Here is a 23,149-nt window from a genome sequence, read left to right as displayed (position 1 = left end):
ATTTAGACAATAGACAATAGGTGCAGGAGTAGACCATTCTGCCCTTTGAGCCTGCACCACCATTCAATATGATCATGGCTGATCATCCTTAATCAGTATCCTGTTCCTGCCTTATCTCCATAACCCTTGATTCCACGATCCTTGAGAGCTCAATCCAACTCTTTCTTAAATGAATCCAGAGACTGGGCCTCCACTGCCTTCGCGGGCAGAGCATTCCACACAGCCACCATTCTCTGGGTAAAGAAGTTTCTCCTCATCTCTGTCCTAAATGGTCTACCCCGTGTTTTTAAGCTGTGTCCTCTGGTTCGGCACTCACCCATCAGCGGAAACATGTTTCCTGCCTCCAGAGTGTCCAATCCTTTAATAATCTTATACATCTCAATCAGATCCCCTCTCAGTCTTCTAGACTCAAGGGTATACAAGCCCAGTTGCTCCAGTCTTTCAGCGTAAGGTAATCTCGCCATTCCAGGAATTGACCTCGTGTACCTACGCTACACTCCCTCAATAGCCAGAATGTCTTTCCTCAAATTTGGAGACCAGAACTGCACACAGTACTCCAGGTGTGGTCTCACCAGGGCCCTGTACAGCTGCAGAAGAACCTCTTTGCTTCTATATTCAATCCCTCTTGTTATGAAGGCCAGCATGCTATTAGCCTTCTTCACTACCTGCTGTACCTGCATGCTTACCTTCATTGATTGGTGCACAAAAACACCCAGATCTCTCTGTACTGCCCCTTTACCTAAATTGATTCCATTTAGGTAGTAATCTGCCTTCCTGTTCTTGCCACCAAAGTGGATAACCATACATTTATCCACATTAAACTGCATCTGCCATGCATCTGCCCACTCACCTAACTTGTCCAGGTAACCCTGTAATCTCCCAACATCCTCATCACATTTCACCCTGCCACCCAGCTTAGTATCATCAGCAAATTTGCTAATGTTATTGCTCATACCATCTTCTATATCATTAACATATATTGTAAAAAGCTGCGGTCCCAGTACTGATCCCCACCGGTCACTGCCTGCCATTCCGAAATGGAGCCGTTTATCACTACTCTTGTTTCCTATCAGCCAACCACCTTTCAATCCAAGTTAGTACTTTTCCCCCAATACCATGCGCCCTAAATTTGCTCACTAACCTCACAGCGCCGGAGACCTGGGTTCAATTCCCGCCTCAGGCGACTGACTGTGTGGAGTTTACACGTTCTCCCCGTGGCTGCGTGGGTTTCCTCCGGGTGCTCCGGTTTCCTCCCACAGTCCAAAGATGTGCAGGTCAGGTGAATTGGCTATGCTAAATTGCCCATAGTCTTAGGTAAGGGGTAAATGTGGGGGTATGGGTGGGTTGCGCTTCGTCGGGGCGGTGTGGACTTGTTGGGCCGAAGGGCCTGTTTCCACTTGTAAGTAATCTATATAAAAAAAAATGGGACTTTATCAAAAGCTTTCTGAAAGTCCAGGTACACTACATCTACTGGATCTCCCTCGTCCATCTTCAGAGTTACATGGCAGCTGGTTCGAACACCACAAACTCCGACATTGATAATAAGGTGATAATTACCAAATAATTTGTTTTGTGCTGTTTGACAGATAAATGTTAACCAGGACCCTGGGATTAGTCTTTAACAGTCACTTTGCTCAATACTACACAGGAGTGAGTGTTAGTTTAGTGTCTTTACCCAAAGCATGGAATGCATCTTCTGACTTTGACGATTGAATACAACAAACTGAGCTCCTCATCGAAAGATCATCAGACATCCTGGATCTTCCTTCATTCAAATCCTTCATTAATATGGTGAAACCTATAAAACAGTGCCTAAAACAGATTCTTGAGAAATCATTCACCTCTATATTCATCCACTTACCCCAACCAATTAATGACTAGCTCCAGTCCTGTGCACTTTTTTTTGTTAGTAATCATGCATATTGATTACCAAATAACTGTTATCAAATAGCTACTGGAGATCCACAGCTGATCTAGACAACATCCAGACATTCTCTTTATTGATTTATTAATGACTTTAACAAACTGAACTAGGTCAATTATAATTTGTGTTGGCCTTTCCTCAGCAGCTTCTCTTTGTCATCACCCCATTACCATTTCCCCTATCCTTCCATCTTCCGTTCAGTGCGTTGTATCTAGTGCATGACAATAATTCAAGCCTCTTTCTCTACTTCCTTGGCTCTATCATGCCTCAAGACTCTGACTGAAGCCAATTCCCTTTTGTGCTACGTGTATCAGTTTTGCTCCGAGGTCAAACAGCTTAGGTGACTGGTGCTCCATCCATCATCTTAAACATTGACAATCTCCATTATTAGTGTACCCTGTCTGTGAATGTGTTCACATTTAAGATGTACTGTGGCACCTCACCAAGGCTCCTTTGGCAGCACCTTCCAAATTTGTGATCATTGGCATCTAGAGAAACAAAAATAGCAGAAACATGGGCACATCACCCCTGCATGCCATATGCAATCCTGTTCTGGAGAGAATCACACATTTATCATTACAGAATCAAAATTCTGGAACTCTCTCTAGTTTTATATGAACTGTCCCAGTTCAAAGAGGCAGCATATTCTCAGGAACAACTGAGACTGGCAATAAATGACACTGGTTGAAAGTGAGGACTGCAGATGCTTTAGAGTCAAGAATGTGGTGCTGGAAAAGCACAGCAGGTCAGGCAGCATCTGTGAAGCAGGAAAATCCACATTTAGGACAAAAGCCCTTCATCAGGAATGAGGCGGGTGCTCACATCTTATGGATGAATGCCAAAAAAAATCTTTTGGGCTATTTTTGCCTCTACTGCAAGAAAACTTTGATGTGTGATGGAGTTTCTTGGGAACATAACCATACAAAATGTTTGACCGTGAGGCAAAGTTGTTTTACTTTTAAGGTTAGGGGTCGAGAAGTTTTGTTGTGAAGATTTTGAAGAATAGTATAACAGTAAGAGAGAAAGGTGGAGATGTTCCAGGATGAATTCCTGGAGTTTAGGGTGTGGAAGATACAACCAGCACAGTGTAGCAAATGAAGTGTGCACTGCACAACAGGCCTGAATTAGAGTCAATAAGAAATCTTAGAAGGTACTGGGGAAAAATTACAGAAATCGGCACGGGAAATCCAGGAGGGATGAGTTGGTGAACTTGTACCATCTTGAGGTAGTGAAAGGTGCCATTTAAATGTAAATTAATTATTAAATAAATAACTTAAAAACCTCTTCATAGCTTTGAGAGACACAGTGGTTTAGTAACATACACACCATGTTTTGATTAATTAGCCTTGGACTAGCCCAGTTTGTTTTGGTTACTTATTTCCCTTTACAAATAGAGGCTTTCCACCTGACTGCAGCAGTTATTGAATATGGTTTCTATAACACAACCACCTCAGCTTCTTTATGCTGGCTGTTGTCATTCAACACTCATTGATTGTGATAACTTCTCACTGTGTGTATGCCCTATGAGTGCTCAGACCCTTCAGCTTGTCGTCACCACTAATCTCCTTTTGTGTTTCAGTGCCAAAGGACTTTCTGCCCGACATGTTAGAAAGTGACAGTCTGGAGAAACACGAATTGACCTTTTTGAATGACCTTTTAAACCCTCAATCCAGTACGCCCAGTAACTTCAGCCACAAATGGCAGAGTACGTTTGGAAGCTCTGAGCTCGGTTCGGAGCCTGTGAGTGGGATGGTCAAACCCAAACCAACAGACACACCAACCGGTTTCCTGCCGTCTGAGCTTTTCGAGCTCAGCCATGACCCAACAGGATCTTTCATTGGTGAGTTACATTTCTTCATCCTCACTGCTCTCCAAATTCCAACTTTTGTCCCATAGAGGCTGCAGTTTCAAAAACATAATTTCCACTCATTCCAAGCCCCGAGGAAAGGATCCTGCTGTAATCAGTACATCAGTGTGACACGAACAAACCTGCATTTCCTGATCATTTCTAGTTCTGCTGAGGACATGCGCAGTGAAGCACTTTAAATGGAGACTGTCACAGTCTCTTTAAAAGAGACTGTGACGGTCTCCATTTAAAGAGACTATGACGGTCTCCATTGCCCCAGTGCTAATGTGGACAGGAGTATTCCTTGATACCCAGTGTGGCAGCAATCCGGAGAATTCCCAGAGAAAACTCCCGATTCTTATATCGGAAGCATGGTGCACTAGAATGGGATTCTTGAGTTCGTGTGCCTCCAAAAGTACTGTGGTTACGGACACTGTCCAGTAAACTCGGTTGGCCTGGAAAATCCCAGTCTTCAATGTGAATATCTTCTGGCCCATTTGAATAAAGCAGGCAAATAAGAAGGAAAGATTACCTGAAATGTCAGGCTAAGGATATTCACTAAGGTCTGGATAGGTCAGAGAGAGATAGAAAGCAAGACTGAACATCCCTTCCACAGCCCATGTATCACAAACTCTCTCTCTGCTTGAGTTCAGCATCTGAGTGTGTTATTCTAATACTGCTTTGTTATTGTTTGAGGTTGGACAGATGCACCCAAACAACAGCCAGCACCACTTCTAACCCCACAACATCTGGAGACAAAGGTTCCAGAAACTAACCCCCAGACTCTACCAAATGTTCCATCTAAAGGTACGTGACATTGGGTGAAATAGAATGCTTCATATTTCCTAACACAGACCGGGTTATCATTATCATTGTGTCAGAAAGAACAGCATTCCAAACAAAATAGATTGTAGGGAAATAAAAAAAGGAATTATCCTCATTGGCAAAATAGACCATTGTTTTGTCAATACATGAAATGTTTAACGCTGGCAGGAAATCTATTCATTACCAAAATCAGAAGTCACATGACACCACCTGAAGGAGCAGTGTCCCGAAAGCTTGTAATTTCAAATAAACCTGTTGGACTATAACCTGGTGGACTATAACCTGGTGTTGTGTGACTTCTGACCTAGTCCAACACTGGCACCTCCACATCATATTCATTGCTACACTGAGCTTAAGTTCAGAAGGGCATATCAGGATCTCAGACTTGACCAGTTCCATTGAAGAGGTTTAGATTTAGCACCTGCGAGTATCACCATCAGCACTTCCAATCCAGATACCTTTGCAACGAAACAAGCCTAAGCACTTCAGAGGCAATAGTTGTGAACTATAGTCCAATATGATTAATGCCCCAGAGTGAGGAGAGGAAGAAAGTGAAGTGGAAGATTTAAAATGAAAATATGCCATTGTGCCAGAATAGAATTACTGGCGAAATGCACCATTTATTTCTGATATTTGCACTTGTGGGCGGAACCGTGCCAAAAAATGAGATGCTGGTACCTGAGCTTAACAAGCAAATAGCGGCCCTCCAGAACTTTCATTGATCACCTTGAAATTAGGCAGTCTGCATAAATTATGCTGGTCTTCAACCTTATCTTTTATGTAAATCTACTTCAGGCATTTGGAAGTGACTAGATTTCATCTATTGTGATGAGCTCAGTTAATGCTGGCACAACGTAATTGCCAAATCAGCCCCTCAGTTACTGCTGTGTGAAATAAACTAAAATGCGAGGGAAACCCAGCAGATATTGCAGCAGCTGCGGAGAGAAACAGTTTTGTTTCGATGACCTCATATCACAACCAGGGAATATGAATGGTCTTCTGACGTCAGCTACTTGTGCACCTGCACACCAATACAAGATTGGCTTTTGTCACTTGGAGATGTTATTAATTAAATCTTTCCTCTTCCTTGCAGCATCTAAGGGCAAGACACAGGACAAGTCAGCTTGGTTTAATCTGTTTGCAGACCTGGATCCCCTCTCGAATCCTGATGCAATTGGTCGTACGGCTGAGGACCACCTTAATGCTTGAGGCTGGGTGGGTGGAGAAGGCAGACACTAAATTATATAATACACAAATGTCTTACTACTGCAATTTTATCAAATATATATATATTGTTTAATGTATATATTTACTAAAACACTGGGTTATGATCTCTTTAGCTACAGCATTTTAAAGAGTTGCATTGGGGGTTGGTTCAATGGAATGATACTGAACCGCTAAGCTATTGGGATGCGGTGTTGATGATTCTGAGTTCCTGTTTAATTTTTCATATTCAGGCTGCGCTGCTGTAATCTGGTTGCTGGGTATTTACCTGTTTACAGATAGCACCAAGCAGATGTTAACTAGTATCTCACAGGCTGTGGGATAGGGCCATACAGTGGATGTAGAAGCTGTGCTGCCTGACGATAGTTTTCCCAGTCTGCTTGCTGTCTTAGGGCCTACACAATGTCTGGGTCAGCTCAATGAACATGGACATCAAGATTGGGCTATTTTACAGCAGCATCATATTAGTCACAAAGTTTCTTTTTTAAACAAGTTGGGGATAAATGGGCTTTTTAAAAAAAATTAAATGTAGAAGTGTTATTTGATTATACAATTAATGATTCATATCTATTTGAGTTTAATTATTTATCTTTTAATGTTGGACTGGTTTTAAAAATGTGATTGAGAGGTGTTTTGAGTGATGTTTATAAGCTGACTGGTTTGGACCAAATTGTTTGTTACTAGACGCAGGCAGCTGTCTGTCTCTTTATGATTTATTTACTCCTGCTGGGAGAACTCCAGCAAGAGAAACATTACACTAACTTCAGAAAGGTGGGGTAGGTACCTGCCATTTGAGCTAATGTTTTCCCTTATGGCACTTGGATCAAATTTATCACTGACATGATTAGCAGTGGAAGTCATCCCTCTTTTTCAATGGAGTGCAGCAGTGCCTTCTTCTGAAGGGGCCTGTGGCTTGATGGAATAGGCCAGGTCATGCTGCATAGAGACTGCAACCCTTCCTCACCATCTGCATTTTCACAGTGCAGTGTAGAAGAGAGAAATGCAGGAGTATTAGGAGAAGGACAATGAAGCCCTCCTTGCAATTACATCTTTAACTGTGGCCTTAGAAAGCTCAAATGATTCCTCCTTGGTGCCAATTTGAAAAAATAAATAATCTGAAATGAAGTAAGCATGCTTCAATAAGACAATAGTCATAGTGCCATTGGGTTAGTGAGGTGTCAGCCAGGATTCCTGACTCAGGCTGGTGAGCTGGAAAAGCTTGCTGGACGCTTGATTTAATTGTTGCTTTTAATAGTCAAGTGGCCTTGCCCTTGAGAAAAGGGAGGCATGGAGCAGTGTCATGTGCCTGAGGAACAGAGTTTGGGAATTGTCAGCACTGACCCAGTAGTTGGGTTGTTATTTTCACTCACTGTTCAGGAACTCACTTCATTGATGCCTTACCTCAAACGTTGAAAAAAAATCAAAACAAAGCGTTTGCAAGCTCTTGGAGATGTTAGGTTTTTGGTACTGTCCACTGTAACTCACTATATTATTTTAGAAAGATGACTAGAAAAGGGCATAGGCTGGTACAAGCTGTGTTTTGAACAGAATACATCACTACATAAACACTGGTTACTGTCCAAAAAGCAATAATTCTAGGTCTTGTAGAGAAAATAAAATAACAGCAGAGTTTTTAAATTCTAAGTTACAACCACTGAATTGGGAAAGATGTTTCCTTTAATGAAGAGCAGTCTTGAGCACAGCATGCCTTTATGGTAAAAACTGTTGCCTTGTCAAACATTAGAATTAAACACAGCCTCACTTTACAGTGCAACAGTAACACTAAATTTAAAATCTGGACTATTTGTGATCTAAAATTGAGCCATACGGTCCAATGAATCCCTAAGGTCCAGTCTGCTATGTCCCCTGTTTTATCACAGAAGTGCACATATAAATATGTTTGTTTGATTGCCAATCTCTGGCAACTTTGATGTGATCCAGAATAAGTTATATAGTCTGTCAGTTACAGAACTGCACAAGATATACTGGATAAAATGCAATTCATATAGATTACACACAAATCTCAATACTCAAAACAGCATGCGTGAAGGAACACCAATACTGCTTCATGGTCATGAGACATGCTGTAGGCTGATATATGAGGAACGACTATGGAGATGAGTTACAAGAAGGAGCCTGACCTCTATTAAACTTTATCTCGCCAGAACGGGGAAAAAATGTCCAAGTACAAAGAATAGTACCTTTAGTTCACAAAATAAATGTCACATCATAAACTGGAGCATTAACAATTTATTGAGTACTGTCAGCCATTAAGTCTGTGTTTCATTCACCACCATTCTTTTCTGCATTTTTTGTTTTAGTTTTAAGAAGACCTTTAGTGCAGAAACACCTGCCCATTTTCAATTGTTTTTGGCAGTTGACAGCCTTGTCGAACAATCATTCTGAAGACCAGTCTGTTTCCATAATTTCCTACTTTCACGTGTGTAGAGTTGCCTAGTTTGTTTCTCACTGTTTGATTTTGCTTGTAGCCTGGATGCTGTTCATTAACCTACAGTGATGTAGATGGCAATGCAGCTACAATGTACCCCCCCCCCATTCCTATCCCATCTGCTAGCATTCCAGGTTGGACCGAGCCGAGTGAAACGGCATTACCCAGTGACCCATAATCAATCGAGCAGCTGGCAGGTGAAAACACAGCGAGAAAAGTACCAAATGGATAGAGTACTTTTAAACCATTAGTGTTTAATGTTTAAATAGTGTAAAATTACACAATAATTCAGTTGATCTGCACATCATCGCACACAGACCATTTGTAATAATTAACATCCATAACAGAGTTTCAGCAGTTTCTCCAGTATTGTACCCAATCAAATCCATATCAATCATGCTAATTGCACATGTGGGAAGTGCAATTTCATGGATGAAGTCAACTTGTTTCAGTGAGGGTCATGCTGCAAGCACAGGTCTGTAATTTGACAAAAAAGGAACATCTGTGAAGATGTTTAATACTAATTGTAAAACGTCAACAAAGAAACATAAGATTTGAGTTTCTCTACTGGTTGAGTGCTTGTATTTTCTATTGAATGCTCATCTGGAAACTTGACTTCTATTAAAAATAGTAATTTCTCAACATTTAAATGGCTTTATCCTTCTTTAAATGCACCAGTCTCACAGAATGGTTTTATTTGCAATGCCGTATTATCTTAATTGTCCAGTACCATTATGACATCTGTTCCTAGTTCGTTTTTTTTTAAACCCCCATTAATTCCAGCTATTTAGGTTCCATTGCTAGAGATCAGCACCATTAAAAACTTCCAGATAAAGTCTAAATTTGGGCGGTACGGTGGCACAGTGGTTAGCACTGCTGCCTCACAGCGCCAGAGACCCGGGTTCAATTCCTGCCTCAGGCGACTGACTGTGTGGAGTTTGCACGTTCTCCCCGTGTCTGCGTGGGTTTCCTCTGGGTGCTCCGGTTTCCTCCCACCATCCAAAGATGTGCAGGGTCAGGTGAATTGGCCATACTAAATTGCCCATAGTGTTAGGTAAGGGGTAAATGTAGGGGTAGGGGTATGGGTGGGTTTCGCTTCGGCGGGCCGGTGTGGACTTGTTGGGCCGAAGGGCCTGTTTCCACACTGTAATCTAATCTAAATCTAAATTTCATCTGGAAAATCATCTGGTGACTTTCATTAAGTTAGCAGTATCTTACATTAAGACTGTCATATGCCAACTTAGAACAATAAATAATGGAGATTGATGTAAGGGCTGTGTCTACAGTTTGTTCTTTCCACTTGAATCAACATTAAAGTAATCATGGATTCACTTCTACTTCTGTCCTCCGTTCCCACTGACAGCTACTATCCATGCTTATTAACAAGCAAATGGAAATGGTCTAATGACACGCAATTCAATTGCTTCACCTCAATTGTACCATCCACCAGTTTGTTTCATCTGCTTAACATTTGGCACATTTCAATCTTTTTCGTTTTGCCATAAATCGTTCACCCAGGACATCAATCTATCCCGACTCCAACATTAGCCATGCAGCCCTTCAAGTCATTCCATTATACAATTAGATTCTGACTGATCTATACCCCTAATCCTACACATCTTCACTTGTGTTTCAAAAGAAACATAAGGGGAGGCAGTGGCATTGTGGTAATGTCACTGGACTGACATTCCAGGACCCCAGGCCAGAATTCTGGAAACTTGGGTTCAATCCCACTATGGCAGAGGGTGAAATTTGAATTCAATAAAATCTGGAATGAAAAGCTGGCCTCATTGGTGACCATGTTACCACTGTCAATTATCATAAAAACTAATCCGGTTCACTAATTTGCCATTCGTACTTAGTCTGACCTACATACAACAACATACTAACAGCAATGTGGTTGACTCTCACTAGTCTCTGGGCAATAAATGTAAAATAAATTTTTAGAAGACATTGGTTGAGCCTGTTGGACCTGATGCCCTGTTTCTACATTGTAAAATCTATTCATTTCATTTTTGAAAGTTTCAATCAACTCAATATCCATAGACCTCTAACAGTTCTAAGTTTCTAGGGTTCCAGACTTCACTTTCAAATGATCTAGCTCTAATTTTAAAAACATATTCCTTTCATTGTTCACCCAGGGAATATTTATTCTTAAGAATAATCACTATAGTGTGAAACAGGCCATTTGGCCCAACAAGTCAACACTGACCCTCCAAAGAGTGACCCACCCAGACCCATTCCTCCACCCTATTACTCTACATCTGACTAATGCACCTGAACATTGTGGGCAATTTAGTATGACCAATTCACCTAACCTGCATAACTTTGGATTGTGGGAGGAAACAGGAGCACCTGGGTTCTGGGTGTTGTGAGGCAGCAGTGCTAACCACTGAGCCACCATGACGCACAGTGTCTCCTCACGAAAGCAAGCCTCAAATGAGATAACTGTTCCTTGGTCTGAAGGGAATACAAATTAAATTTGTGCATCTTGTTCTCCAGTTTCACGTGACTCTGCACTGCAACCCTTCCACTATCTATTTCCACAGGCGCAGAACTACAATGAGCATGTTACCCCAGATGGGATCTGGTCAAGTTTCTAAACAACTGATGCTTAATTTTACTCCTCTCCCCTTAAGTATGCACGTGAAAGTCAGTCATCTACGTGCCAGGACATCTCTGCTCAAGTTTCTCAGAATATAGTGTCTAAACCCCAACCACCTTCAGCAACTTTATCAATGACTTTCCATCTATAGGATTGGAAGTGAAAATGTTCACTGAGGACTGCACACTATTCAGCAACATCCACAACTCAGACAGTGAAGCATCTCATATCCAAATGCATAGGCACCTGGACAATATCCAGGTTTGGGCTAACAACTGCCAGGCAACAACCATTTCCAATAAAAGACAATCTAACCAGTGCCTCTTGACACTCAACCGTATTACCATCACTGAATTCCCCCACTATCAGCATCCTGGGGTTACCACTGACCAGAAACTGGACTTGTCACATAAACATAGTGGCTACAAGAGCATGTCAGAAACTAGGAATCTTGCAGTGAATAACTAACTTGCTGACCCCCCAAAGCCTATCCATCATGTACAAAGCAGAAGTCAGGGGGAAAACGGAACATGCTTCACTTGCCTAGATGAGTGCAGCTCCAACTATCCAGGACAAAACAGACCACCTAACTGACAACACAACCACAAGCATTCAGCTATTCCACCACTGACTCAACAGCAGCAGTGCACCATTTACAAGATTTTTTTAGACAGTGGTTATGTGTGGAATGAACTTCCAGAGGAAGTAGTGGATATGATACAGTTATGATGTTTAAGAGACAAGTTCATGCATAAGCAATGTTTGAAGGGATATGGACCAAGCGCAGGCAGGTGGGACTAGTTTAGTTTGGGATTATAGTCAGCATGGACTGGTTGGAATGAAGAGTCTGTTTCCTTGCTCTATGACTCAAAAATGCACTGTAGGAAATTACACCTCTAACAGATAAGTACAAGGGCAGCATATACACGGGAACATCGCCAGCTGCAAGTTTCCCTCCAAGCCACTCACCCTGATTTGGAAATATAGTGCAGTTCCTTCACTGTCCTGGATTAAACTCCTGGAATTCTGTTCCTACAGCATTGTGGGTTTAAGTGCAGCAGAGATTCAAGACAGCAGCTCACTAAGTTCTAGAGGGCAGCGAGGGACAGGCAAGAAATGCTGGTCCAGGCAGCGATATTCATGTCCCTAGTAACATTTGCACCACAAAAATGTCTCTTATTGGTGACTGTCATGCCTGGTAATCTAACCACCTTGATATTCAATGGTGTTACCATCACCGAATCTCCCACTATCAACATCCTGGAGGTTATCATTGACCAGAAACTCAACTGGGCTCACCACATAAACACTGATTACTAGAGCAGGATAAGGGCTAGGAATACCACAGTAAGTGACTCACCTTCTGACTCCCTGTAGCCTGTCCATCATCCTCAAGGCAGGAATCAGGAGTGTGATGGAATGCTCCTCACTTGTCTGAATGAGTGCAACTCCAAAACCCTCGAAGCTTGGCACCATTCAGGACAAAGCATGCTACTTGATTGGCAATATATCATACAAAATCCACTCCCTCCACCGAAACACTGTAGCAGCAATGCAGAAATTCCACAAGGATCCTCAGACAACACCTTCCAAACTCATCACCACTTTCGTCGAGAAGGATGAGGGCAGGAGATACATGGGAACACCATCACCTTCAAGTTTCCCTCCAAGCCGCTCACCATTCTGACTTGGAAATATGTCACCATTCTTTACTGTTACTGAGTCAAAATCTTGGAATTCCCTCCAAAATGGCAGCTTACCACCACTTCTCAGGGGGAAATTGGGGTTGGGTAATAAATGCTGGCCAGCAAATGATGCCCAGATCCCTCAAATAATGATTTCAAGAAGTTTCATTTGCATTTATTCTTGTCAGCTCTTGTAATTCCTAGTTTCCCATCATTTAGAAAATAATCCAATTTAATTTTCTCAAATTCAAAATGGTGACTTCTCACTTCGAGCAAAAAAATGTAGCAACTTACCTGTCCCTTTGCAACTTCCTTCACCATTTATTGTTCCTCCTTAACATCATCTGAAACTTCCTACAAATTCTAGTCCTGCATCCAAATCATACAGCAGGGAAACAGACTGTTCGTTTCAACATAATCCCAAATTAAACATGCCCCACTTGCCTGCTCCTGGCCCATATCCCCCCAAACCTTTCCTCATCATTTACTTTTCCAGGTGTCTTTTAAACATTGTAACTGTGCCTGCATCTACTACTTCCTCAGAAAGTTGATTACACATGCGAATTAGCGTGTGAAAAATTTGTCCATGTCTCTTTTAAATCTCTCTCCTCTCACCTTAAAAATATGCCCGCTAGTCTCATCGGTAAATTTAATGAAAACATTGACACCCAGAATAGATTCCCGGAGAACATCACTAGTCACATTGTGCCAGAGTGCATGTTCTTCATCCTGACCATTTGCCTATCTTCTCACCAATTTCCAACCCAACTTATAAGCTTACCTCCATATTCTGTGCACTCATTTTTGCTAGCAGTCTCTTGTGGAATCTTACCAAATGCTTTATGGAACTTCATAAGGATAGCATTCATAAACACACCTTTGCTGAACCATATTCATAATCTCACAATATTCAGCTACTCTTGCATATAGCAAAGCCATGCAATATATAGCAAAGCCATGTTGGCTATTCTTTAAAAGCTGTTATTTGTTCATATGTTCAGTCACTTCATGACAGAGAAGGGTCAAAGAGCCAAACAACCTACCATTGCTTCCGAGTGTCATGTCCAACCTTAATAGCAACCTATGGAGGATACTAGAACGTAAGACCTGCTAGTTCCAGCTTTCTTAAATAATTAAGTGCAAATCCAAAAAAAAAATCCAATTTTAATTCCCAAATCATGGGACTTCAACCAAGTTCAGATTCAGATACAATTTGGTTTGTGTCTGTTTTCTCCTTCTCAAACTTAATGTTATTGTCTCTGTTTCTAAGATGTTTCCTTACTATCAGATAGATTATTTATGGCTCAGTACCTGTTCATTTTAAACATTTGCTGAAAGTTGCCTGCACAGTAAAATCAATACTGTCCCATTGTTGGAAACCAATTCATTTAGGAACATCTCAAACCTGATTTCAGCGACACGTAAGGAAATAATCACAGGTATGCCGAAGACAGCATCATTTACTGGTTTGCTGCTGTCATCTGTGGGTACTCATGGCAAAGTGGTGGAGTGGTGCAGTAGGGGTAATATCACATCTGGAGAAACAGCAGTAATGTCTGGCAGAATTATCAGCAATGATTCAGATGCATGCTACTTTAAGTAAGGGATGAAGTGGAAGCCAATCAAGAAAGAACAATTCAACGTTTCTCCAATAATCTATTCAGAATGTTTGCTCTCAGTTGAAAATGTACCATCCTGCCAAAGGCATGTGAGCATATTCCAGCACAATTCAACAGATTATCCTATGTGCGGACTGAGATGAGTCGTACTATCACAATGCCAAATTTTAGATTTGAAACAAAATGACAATTAATGAAAACACAGGCTCCTGCTAATCATCCGCTTTACTTGTTTTATGTACGTTTCATGCAATACAAAGGGAGTTTCCAGTTCAAAGGTTGCAATTCTCACTTGTTATGAGTGAATTTCAACAACTCCTAAACATTTGGTCAGCAGCATTAAACTAACAGAGTCACTGGATCTGTTTCTGCAAAATGTAGTCTTGGACCAACAGAAAGAGTTGCTTAACCCAGTCACCTCCCCAAAACATAAATAAAATTAAGTTACAGTACCACCAGTGCTTTGGCAATCAAAATGAGTGGTTTACTTAAATCTATTGATACCAGAAGCACCAAGTAAGTTCTCAATAATTGTTTCATCACCCAAAATAGGCAGCATTCAATCATTAACCTCAACAACCAGATATAAGGGAAGTTGGCAGTGATTCTTGGGTTGTTACAATCTCTATTGGCTGTGGAACTGTGCCAGGCCAAGAACAAGACTGAATTATTTTAAGCAGTGTTGAGCAGTTCTCTCTATAAATGGCCCAATCACAATGTTTAAAAGTAGAAATAGGCAAGACCTTCCAAATGGAGCAATATCCTGAAACTGAGAACACAGGGTAGCTTAATGCATTAGCAGCAGAATTCCTAGTTCAACCTTCCAATTGAAGGAAGGAAGGTTCAGGGAACAAACTGCCCCAGAGTAAGGCAGAAGCACGGGCTTTCAATGCAGGGAAAAACTCTTGATAAAATGAACTTAAAACTGTCTTCTCTCTGCTGCCATCAAGGCAAAGAATGTGGTAATATGTTACAAGTGGCAAGGTCTGACAAACTGAAACACAGCCATTGCATAGTGTGGATTTACACATCTTAAATGATGGGTTGAAACACCTTGACTTTAAAAGATCTGTAACTGAAATAGACACTCAGGAGTCTGGAATCTGAAGGGATAGATCCTGAGAATGTCTTAGAGGTTGGAATCTTATTGATGGATTTGAATAGTTTATATATGAAGAGGCGGCTGGAGTGCAGAAAATCAGTTCATACACTGAATGGTGGATTCATCAAACACAGAATAATCTTGAATGTCAGATAACATCAAACTGCAATAAATACAGAATCCTGGAAGCTGACTGTCCTCATGGTCAAACCTGAATTTAGAAACAAAAAACATTGTTGAACTTCAGCAGGTCAGGCAGCATCTGTGGAGAGAAACAGAGTTAATGTTTCAGGTCTAGCTGTCCCACTGGAAGGTCACGCAAGTTGAATCTTGAACTTTCTCTCCACAGATGTTGTCTGTCCTGGGTAAATTCATAGCTTTTCTTTGGTTTTTAATTCAAATTTCCAGCATCTGCAGTATTTTGCCTGTGTGTTGCTGTCAAATCTGATCATGTCTTCACCCAGCTGTCAAGTTTCCAACTCTCAGTCACTGGACACCATCATAATCAAAAATCCTGCCAATTTGTCCGAAAGTTCTAACACCATTTTTTTAAAACACTGAATCGTAGACTCACCACCAGAGATTTGCCCTGAGCATGGACAAGACAGTTATCAACATAACCATCGAGGACTGGCTCTCATTTTTTTGCAACTGTATGGCTTCATTTTCTCTTGGAGGTTTGCAGTAAATGTGTAGTTAATTATTGGAAATAACCCAAATCTAAAGTCATTTTCTTAGGTGAAGGCGGAGCAGGGGTAGATGAGAAACTTAATCACTCAAGGCAGGGACAGCAGGTGAATGAACAAAATAAACCAGGATCCTTATTCCTAATTTGCCAGTGAACTTGGTGAGAAACTAGCCAATGTGTGTCAAATAAGGCCAGAGCTGATCAGGCTGTCCAGGCTCATACAAAAACAGGGACTTAAGTACTCGATGGTTAACTAATCAGACTAGACCTCCACAAGAGCCAGCGGTACACAAAAAATGAGAAGAAACTCTTTCATTTTGTGATGGCATAACACATATCTCAAACATTAAAGAGTAACAGTGTAATTTTCCCAGTGACATCACCACTCTTTCAACAGGCTTCTTGCTTTTACTAGGGCTAAATATTAGCAATATATTTTAGATGGAACTTCCAACAAGAAATAAAATCATCCTTCTAAACAATATATTGTAGCACAGCCTTAGAATACCTGAAAAACTGGTCCAGTGAAACTACTTTTGGATACAGTTCTTCTTGGACATTGCTACCTTGATTTACTTCATGACAAAGTACGTGCTTTCTCCCCCAATGTCCTGTTAATTTCACAGTTAATTGTTACTTTTCTAATGCCTAGTCCGAGTAGCTGTAGCTGTGGTGAGCAATTACAGCCAAGTCTGCCGCTACCCTCACTACTTATACATGCTGCACAAAAAGGTCATGAGCAAATACCACTTTCTGTCCCCACCCAACAACTTGCCCAAGATCTGAATATTATCTCATGCGGTTTCATTACATATAGCATTCACTACCTGAGCCAGCTGGAATTATGACCTCAATAACTGCAGCCTGATGTTCACAATCCACTCACTTCTCCATTTCACAACCTATGTTATTTTACCAGAGGAAGGAAATATCTTCCAACGATGAAGGGGTAAGAAATGGAGGAAGAATAAGAAAGAAGGAAATGGAAAATGGAGATATATGGGGAGAGAAGTCAGTCACTTTTGCATAAACAGGCATAGTAGGTGTCTCCAACAGCTGGTTATAGCACACAAAAGAGGAAACACTTTCTAAACCAGGTATAAGGTTCTTAAAAATAAACTTTTTTTGCTTATTAGTGATAAAACTAAACTCAATACACTTCCTGGCCTAGCCCAGTAATAATGTAGCTGCTTGATATTTTTCTTATTTTCCAAACAAAGGTTTATTTCTCTGCTACAGCCCAACATAATCTTCAAATTTGAGGAATAAATAACATATGAATATCTGTTTAAATTTCTTTCTGCTGCAATGCTGGAGCCAAGTTACTCCTGATTTATTCGGGACACTCGAGTTAGCATCAAGGATGGGGTGCCATAACAATCTGAGGCAGAATTGCACCGAAACCATTAAGTGATGCTAAACCAAATGCGTACAGTTAAAGGTGGAACTCATTGGTGAAGGTCTGTGACAGATCCTCAGAAGGTACAAGGCAGTATAAAAACAGTCTTGCTTTTTCTGAAAATTTCAAACATAAGGTTTTCCCTATGTGAGGGCTACAGATCCAGTGTCTCTGAAACAAGTTAGTCTAATGTGTTACTCAGATTGTTGCAATAATAATATTTAACATTGATCTTGAAATCCAAGAGTGTATTTCTAGACCTAGTACACAAAGCTCAGCATAAGAAAAGGGTTTAGAAAATAGACATTACATTTACTATATAACTTTTTCCAAACATACTAACAATAAAACATTTTTCTTTACCCCAAGTCTCTGAAAAATGCCAAAGCAATTTTAAGACTTCTTAAAACATTGAGAAGAGATTGACTGAATTCACCCAGTCTGGGTAAGAAAAGGCCTCTTTCACATGAGAACATCACCTTAACGAAAAGTGGAAAAGATTTATACTTTAGGTCACCCATCAATGGCTCTTGCCTCCATGCAAACCTCAAGTCGAGTAAGACGTGTGGCTAACTGAGGAGAGGTTTTAGTGGTGAAACACTGACATAAAATGCTCAATTGATGTGACTGGTTCTTTCTGGCGTGTACAAACATTGTACATAAATTTTCTTACTAGATTATAATGGTCCAGTCATAATAACAGGTGCTGCAAACATTTCACTCCAACACAATTGCAGTCACTCATTTGGAATGCCTTATTGCTAATCAATCGCTATGCACAGGACAGGTTCCTTGACATTATAAGAGTCAGCACAGTTGACATGAGGAGCTTAGCAACTGTGAACCTCACCCATTTAAAGAGAGAGTTCAGTTTGTTTTGTACAGAGCAATCAATGTGCATGCTAAAATGGTGATATGAGAACATTCAAAAGATTTAAGGAGTGGTATAAGGGTAAAGGAAAAGGAAAGAACAATAATCACTGGGTGACTGCAAATAGAAGTGGTTGCTTTTAAAACAGATAGACACAAACCACTAAAAGTAATCAAAACAATTAATAGAATATTAGCTTTTAACTCAAGGAGTTTGAAATTAAAAGTTTGAGAGTTATGTTTCATAAATTAAGAAAGTGTTGGAAGTTCTCAGGTGAGGCAGCATCTATGGTGGACAGCAAAACAGCTTTGAAGGGCTAACAGTTACTCCTGTTCTTAAGCTCATACAACATAAAACTGCAGACAACACAGCAAAACAAGGTAAATGTATGGAGGGCTAAGAAACTGGTGAACACAGTAAACACAGGACAGGAGATGAGGATAGCAGTGAATATTAAAACTGTCAATGTTTTGATTAATACATTTTGCAAACGTATAGAAAAACAATACAACTGAGCAATCCCAATGGTGACAATGTCAAGTAATCAGGGAATAGTAAATATTATAAGAATATTTGCTGTTTTCACAAAAGGAGAGCAGTGGCAATCTCCTAAGAACAACAGCTCCTTTATTTAGAAAGGGAATGAGGGGATAAGGCACAGGGATATATATTGACAAAAATGCTGAGTAAGTCAAAAAGGGACATGACACGGCTTGATACACTACAAGGGCACTTAAAGAAGTAGGTCACATCTTTCTCTATTTCAGGAATCATAAGAAGTGGAAATTGAAACCAAGGATTGGAAAGCAGTTAATGATTAACTTTTTAAAAAAAAGACGACATAAAGGATAGACTACTGTCAGTCCTAGGAGATGACAAGGAGTTGCTGGCACATTCACATGCCTAGTTAAATTCTGGTAAAACGAAAGCAAGGATATCCAGACATCAAAGGGGTCTCCTTTTCAAAACTTTAGTCCATATATTTTGCAACTTGCTCAAATTCCTCAGTTACCAGTACACAGTTCTCACTTCCATGGCTACCCTGGGCTGTGAGCAACTTTTTTTTTAAAACAGCTTTTAAATTCCAGATGAAAGACATTATCAAAAGCTTAGTCATTGCACAAAGCTCATTTCACAAGGCAATTAGTCCAAAGATTATTCCAGGATAAAATCCTATAACAGACCCTACTTTTTCCCTCCAAAAATAACACTCCCACCTCAATTCAACCTGTCGCTAACAGAGACTAACAATACCTACTTACTAACTGTAGACTCCCCTTATTTTTGAATCAGACCCTCAAGATATGAAAAATAAACCTCTGCAATAAATCTGCAAACAGCAGCTGGAACAAAATGCCTATGTCAACAATATCCAACCTCCAAAAGCTGTATAACAGATGCTATTTTTAAAATATATCTCAAATTAGAGATTCCATCTTGAAGGCTGGCAAGATTCTAGTGGATAGAGGAAAGATTTCTCATACAATATATTGCGTACCATCTCAGAAGCTATTAGATTATGATCTATAAAGAGACAGTGTGTTTCCTGCAATTTGCCTGGCTATTGAAGTCAATACTTCCTGAATATATAAAATGAAAGGATCCCTCCCAGACTCAAGGTTGCATGCAAACCCTGCAACACAGTGAGCTCATCTCTCATTCACACAAACGTATGATTGCCTTCACTGAGTACCTTCAATTAGAACATGCACTCTATGAATACAGAATCCAAGAAATCTGGTAGAAATTAACACAATTTAAAAGAAATCAGGACCTGGTGACTCATTGCCAATCTCTTCATTCTAATTAATAGGATGAGACATGTATTTTATCAAACAGCATGTAAAAACAGTATTTATAAACTGATCCTCACCATAGGAACAGGAGTTGGTCTATCAGCTCTTCAGGCCTGTTATGCCATTTAATTAAATCACAGTTGATCTGTACTCACTGCATTTTCCCTTAATCGGGAAAATGTCAATTCAGATAATGAGTTAACGAGCTTAGAATGCTTTAACCATCTGAGGAAGAAACACTTTTAGTGATCGATAGGGAGGCAAGAATGTAGGCAAACTTCATACTCAGGGTTAGAGTTCCCACATTTCTTAACCTTTATAATCAAGGGTAGTTTCAACATTATAATACAAAACTTGCTTTGTTCAATAAATAGTGAAATTCATCAATTTGTTTCCAATATGAACATCCTCCAAATAAAAGTTGGAAGTAGTGGAAAGGGAAGGTGGGATGTAGAAGTGTAGAGACAGATTTTACATTTTGAAAAACTCATTCTCAGGACATTACACATTTGACATATTAAGGGTCTTTGCTTGCAGCCAATTGCAAAAATAAACATCTTAAATTTTCAACATTTGGATTTAAAATTGTGGCTGAAAGCCAAGACAGAAAAAAATTATAACCTCCATTAGGACTCAACACATTGAATAGTTTCAAGCAGAAGCACAATAACGAGCATCAATAAAGCCAGTGGGGACAGGCAAAATATTATTTAGCAACAATGACGCACAAGCTGAATTTATAATGGTGTATGATTACAATGGAGGATGTGAAAGGTCAAGGGGGGCACAGAGTATGAAAAGTTTTAATATTGTTTCATTCACCATCGCATAGCTTCCATTTCTAGTACTGCTAATGTCTTAACACAGACATAACAGCAATATTTCAGAAAGTATAATGACCTATTTGAAAGATCTCCACTTTATCTGGTTAAGCTTTCTCATGTGAAATTGGCCAATGATACAGCAAATATGCATGAGCACAAAAGAAATGAGGAAACTTTCCTGAGAACAGAACTACTGTTGCACTCAAGTGTTGCACTAGTGTAAAGCAGGCTTTCAATTGCCTTTGATTAACTTGGAAATATTAACCTTGTATATAATATATATATAATCTTTATTTAAATGTAAACAGAACAGGAACCATTAAAAGATAAGGCTCCACAAAGGAGGGGGGGAATAGTGACAGTCCTTTCAAGTAAAATTTTGTCCAATTGCCTTGCTCAAACTTGTGACCTTCCACAGATTAGTCCTTGCCTAAATGGGAGAACATGCACATTTAAAGTACAGTATGTCAAACATCATACGCCATAGCAGAACCACCTCCCATTGTGAAAAGGTCTACACTCTGGTATTGGAAGGCAATTAGTAAATTTTGCTGTTGAGTTAATTGGAAACCCTACATCCCCTGCCCCCAGCCCACCTTTGCCTGTACCCTGGGCCTGAAACCTTATTGCCAAGTTGTAGAGCTGCAGATATGTGAATTTGTTGTAGGTCTTCCCAGCGAAGGCCTGCTTCACTGGATCATTTCTCCAACTCTTCTGTCTGCGCTGACTGCTGGTGTACTGAAGGCTGCAGGTGGCCCATACAGGTTCCTCTTGAAATTCTATCTTGCTCCATGTGTGTTGGCAGAGGGATAGGTTGTGCCAGTGATACTGTAGGTATAACTGCAGCAGGAACTATGAGGCCGTGATTGGAGCCCTTCAGAGTAAGGTCTTGCGTGGGCAAGAGCGGCTTCAGGATACTGACCAGACAGAATGCAGAGCCACTTTTAGGAATAAAGTTCACCTTATTTTTATCTGGGCAGAAGAATTGAGGAACTTCATGCAGCTGCTTTGGTCTAGAATAAAGGAAACACAATATTAGTAATAAAAGAAATTAAATTTCATTACAGTCATCAAGGTCAGTTGACAAGCCTGTGGGCACAGCTTATTTTAAGTGTAGTCACTAAATTTCAATTTTTCAGCCTTAGAAGATTGTGGATTCAAGTTCTATGCCAGATACTTCAGCACATAATCCAGGCTACCATTTCAGTGCGATACCGAAGTACAATTACAGTATACTCACTGTTGTAACAGAGAAAACACAGCAACAGAGAGATAAAAGGGCACTTGATTTGCTTAGAATTCCACTGCACTACTCAGAGGAAAGTTCTGGATGTAGGTTTGCTCACTGAGCTGGAAGGTTTGTTTTCAGACGTTTCGCCACCATACTAGGTAACATCATCAGTGCGCCTCCGGGATGAAGCACTGGTGGTATGGCCTGATTTCTATTTATGTGTTTAGGTTTCCGTGGGTTGGTGATGTTCATAGAGTTATGGTTGGAATGCCATGCTTCCAGAATTCTCGCGCGTGTCTCTGTTTGGCTTGTCCTAGGATGGATATTATGTCCCAGTCGAAGTGGTGTCCTTCGTCTTCTGTATGTAAAGATACTAGCGAGAGTGGGTCATGTCATTTTGTGGGTAATTGACGTTCACGTCTCCTGATGGCTGGTTTTCTGCCTGTTTGCCCAATGTAGTGCTTGTTACAGTTCTTGCAAGGTATTTTGTCATATGGTACCATGGCATTCCAACCAGAACTCTATCAACAAACACATCGACTTGGATCCCATTTACCACCCCTGAGAAAATGAACAGAAAATAGGCGACAGGTTGAGATAGAGGATCTGGATCGGCGCAGACTTGGAAGGCCAAGGGGCCTGTTCCTGTGCTGTAATTTTCTTTATTCTAATGCAGAACACTATTCTGAAGAAGCTACATTGGACTTGAAATATTACGTCCACTTTTTCTTCACAGATGCTATCACACCTGTTGAGATTTCCCAGAAATTTCTAGCTTTGTTTCTGACTCCCAGAATCCGCAGTTCTTGGGGTTTTTTTAAATGAAGATGGGGATATTCTATTAGAATTCTTAGCAGAAGTACACAAGAAAGATGATATGTGAAATGCTGACAATGTGGTGAACTGTTGAGAAATTTTAGAAACTAGATGGTTGTTCCAATGAAGTACATATCTTTGGCTTGAAGAAACTCAACTGGGAGAATGGGGCTCCATAGTGGGCCACTGGTACCATCTTGGTTCATTGCTGGTCTTCTTCAAGCCTCCTTCAACGCATATTTCAT

At 40.4% G+C, this 23,149-nt stretch overlaps 2 protein-coding genes across 4 annotated transcripts in view; one reads left to right on the top strand and one right to left on the bottom strand.

The window, feature by feature from the left end:
• The window catches only part of LOC122551458 (islet cell autoantigen 1-like protein), a 139,107-nt gene extending 130,195 nt beyond the window's left edge, over positions 1–8,912 (top strand). Inside the window, exons 12-14 of the mRNA XM_043693391.2 lie at positions 3,504–3,764; positions 4,467–4,577; positions 5,689–8,912. Of these exons, the coding sequence (XP_043549326.1) occupies positions 3,504–3,764; positions 4,467–4,577; positions 5,689–5,804 (488 nt within the window). The 3' untranslated portion in view covers positions 5,805–8,912. The remainder of the gene's footprint in view (positions 1–3,503; positions 3,765–4,466; positions 4,578–5,688) is intronic.
• Positions 8,913–14,384: 5,472 nt separating this feature from the next.
• LOC122551455 (protein FAM117B) overlaps positions 14,385–23,149 on the bottom strand; it is a 236,934-nt gene continuing 228,169 nt past the window's right edge. For all 3 annotated transcript variants that reach the window (XM_087988934.1, XM_043693382.2, XM_043693380.2), the window contains one exon: positions 14,385–21,870. In XM_087988934.1, coding sequence (XP_087845060.1) covers positions 21,555–21,870 — 316 coding nt within the window. In that variant the 3' untranslated portion in view covers positions 14,385–21,554. The remainder of the gene's footprint in view (positions 21,871–23,149) is intronic.

The sequence above is a fragment of the Chiloscyllium plagiosum genome, unplaced genomic scaffold (genome assembly GCF_037043375.1).
Source record: "Chiloscyllium plagiosum isolate Xiang-an unplaced genomic scaffold, Cpla_swu_hap1 HiC_scaffold_7, whole genome shotgun sequence".
Classification (NCBI taxonomy): domain Eukaryota; kingdom Metazoa; phylum Chordata; class Chondrichthyes; order Orectolobiformes; family Hemiscylliidae; genus Chiloscyllium; species Chiloscyllium plagiosum.
The sequence above is the reverse complement of the archived record's forward strand: the minus strand, read 5'-3'. Positions and strand labels throughout refer to the sequence as shown.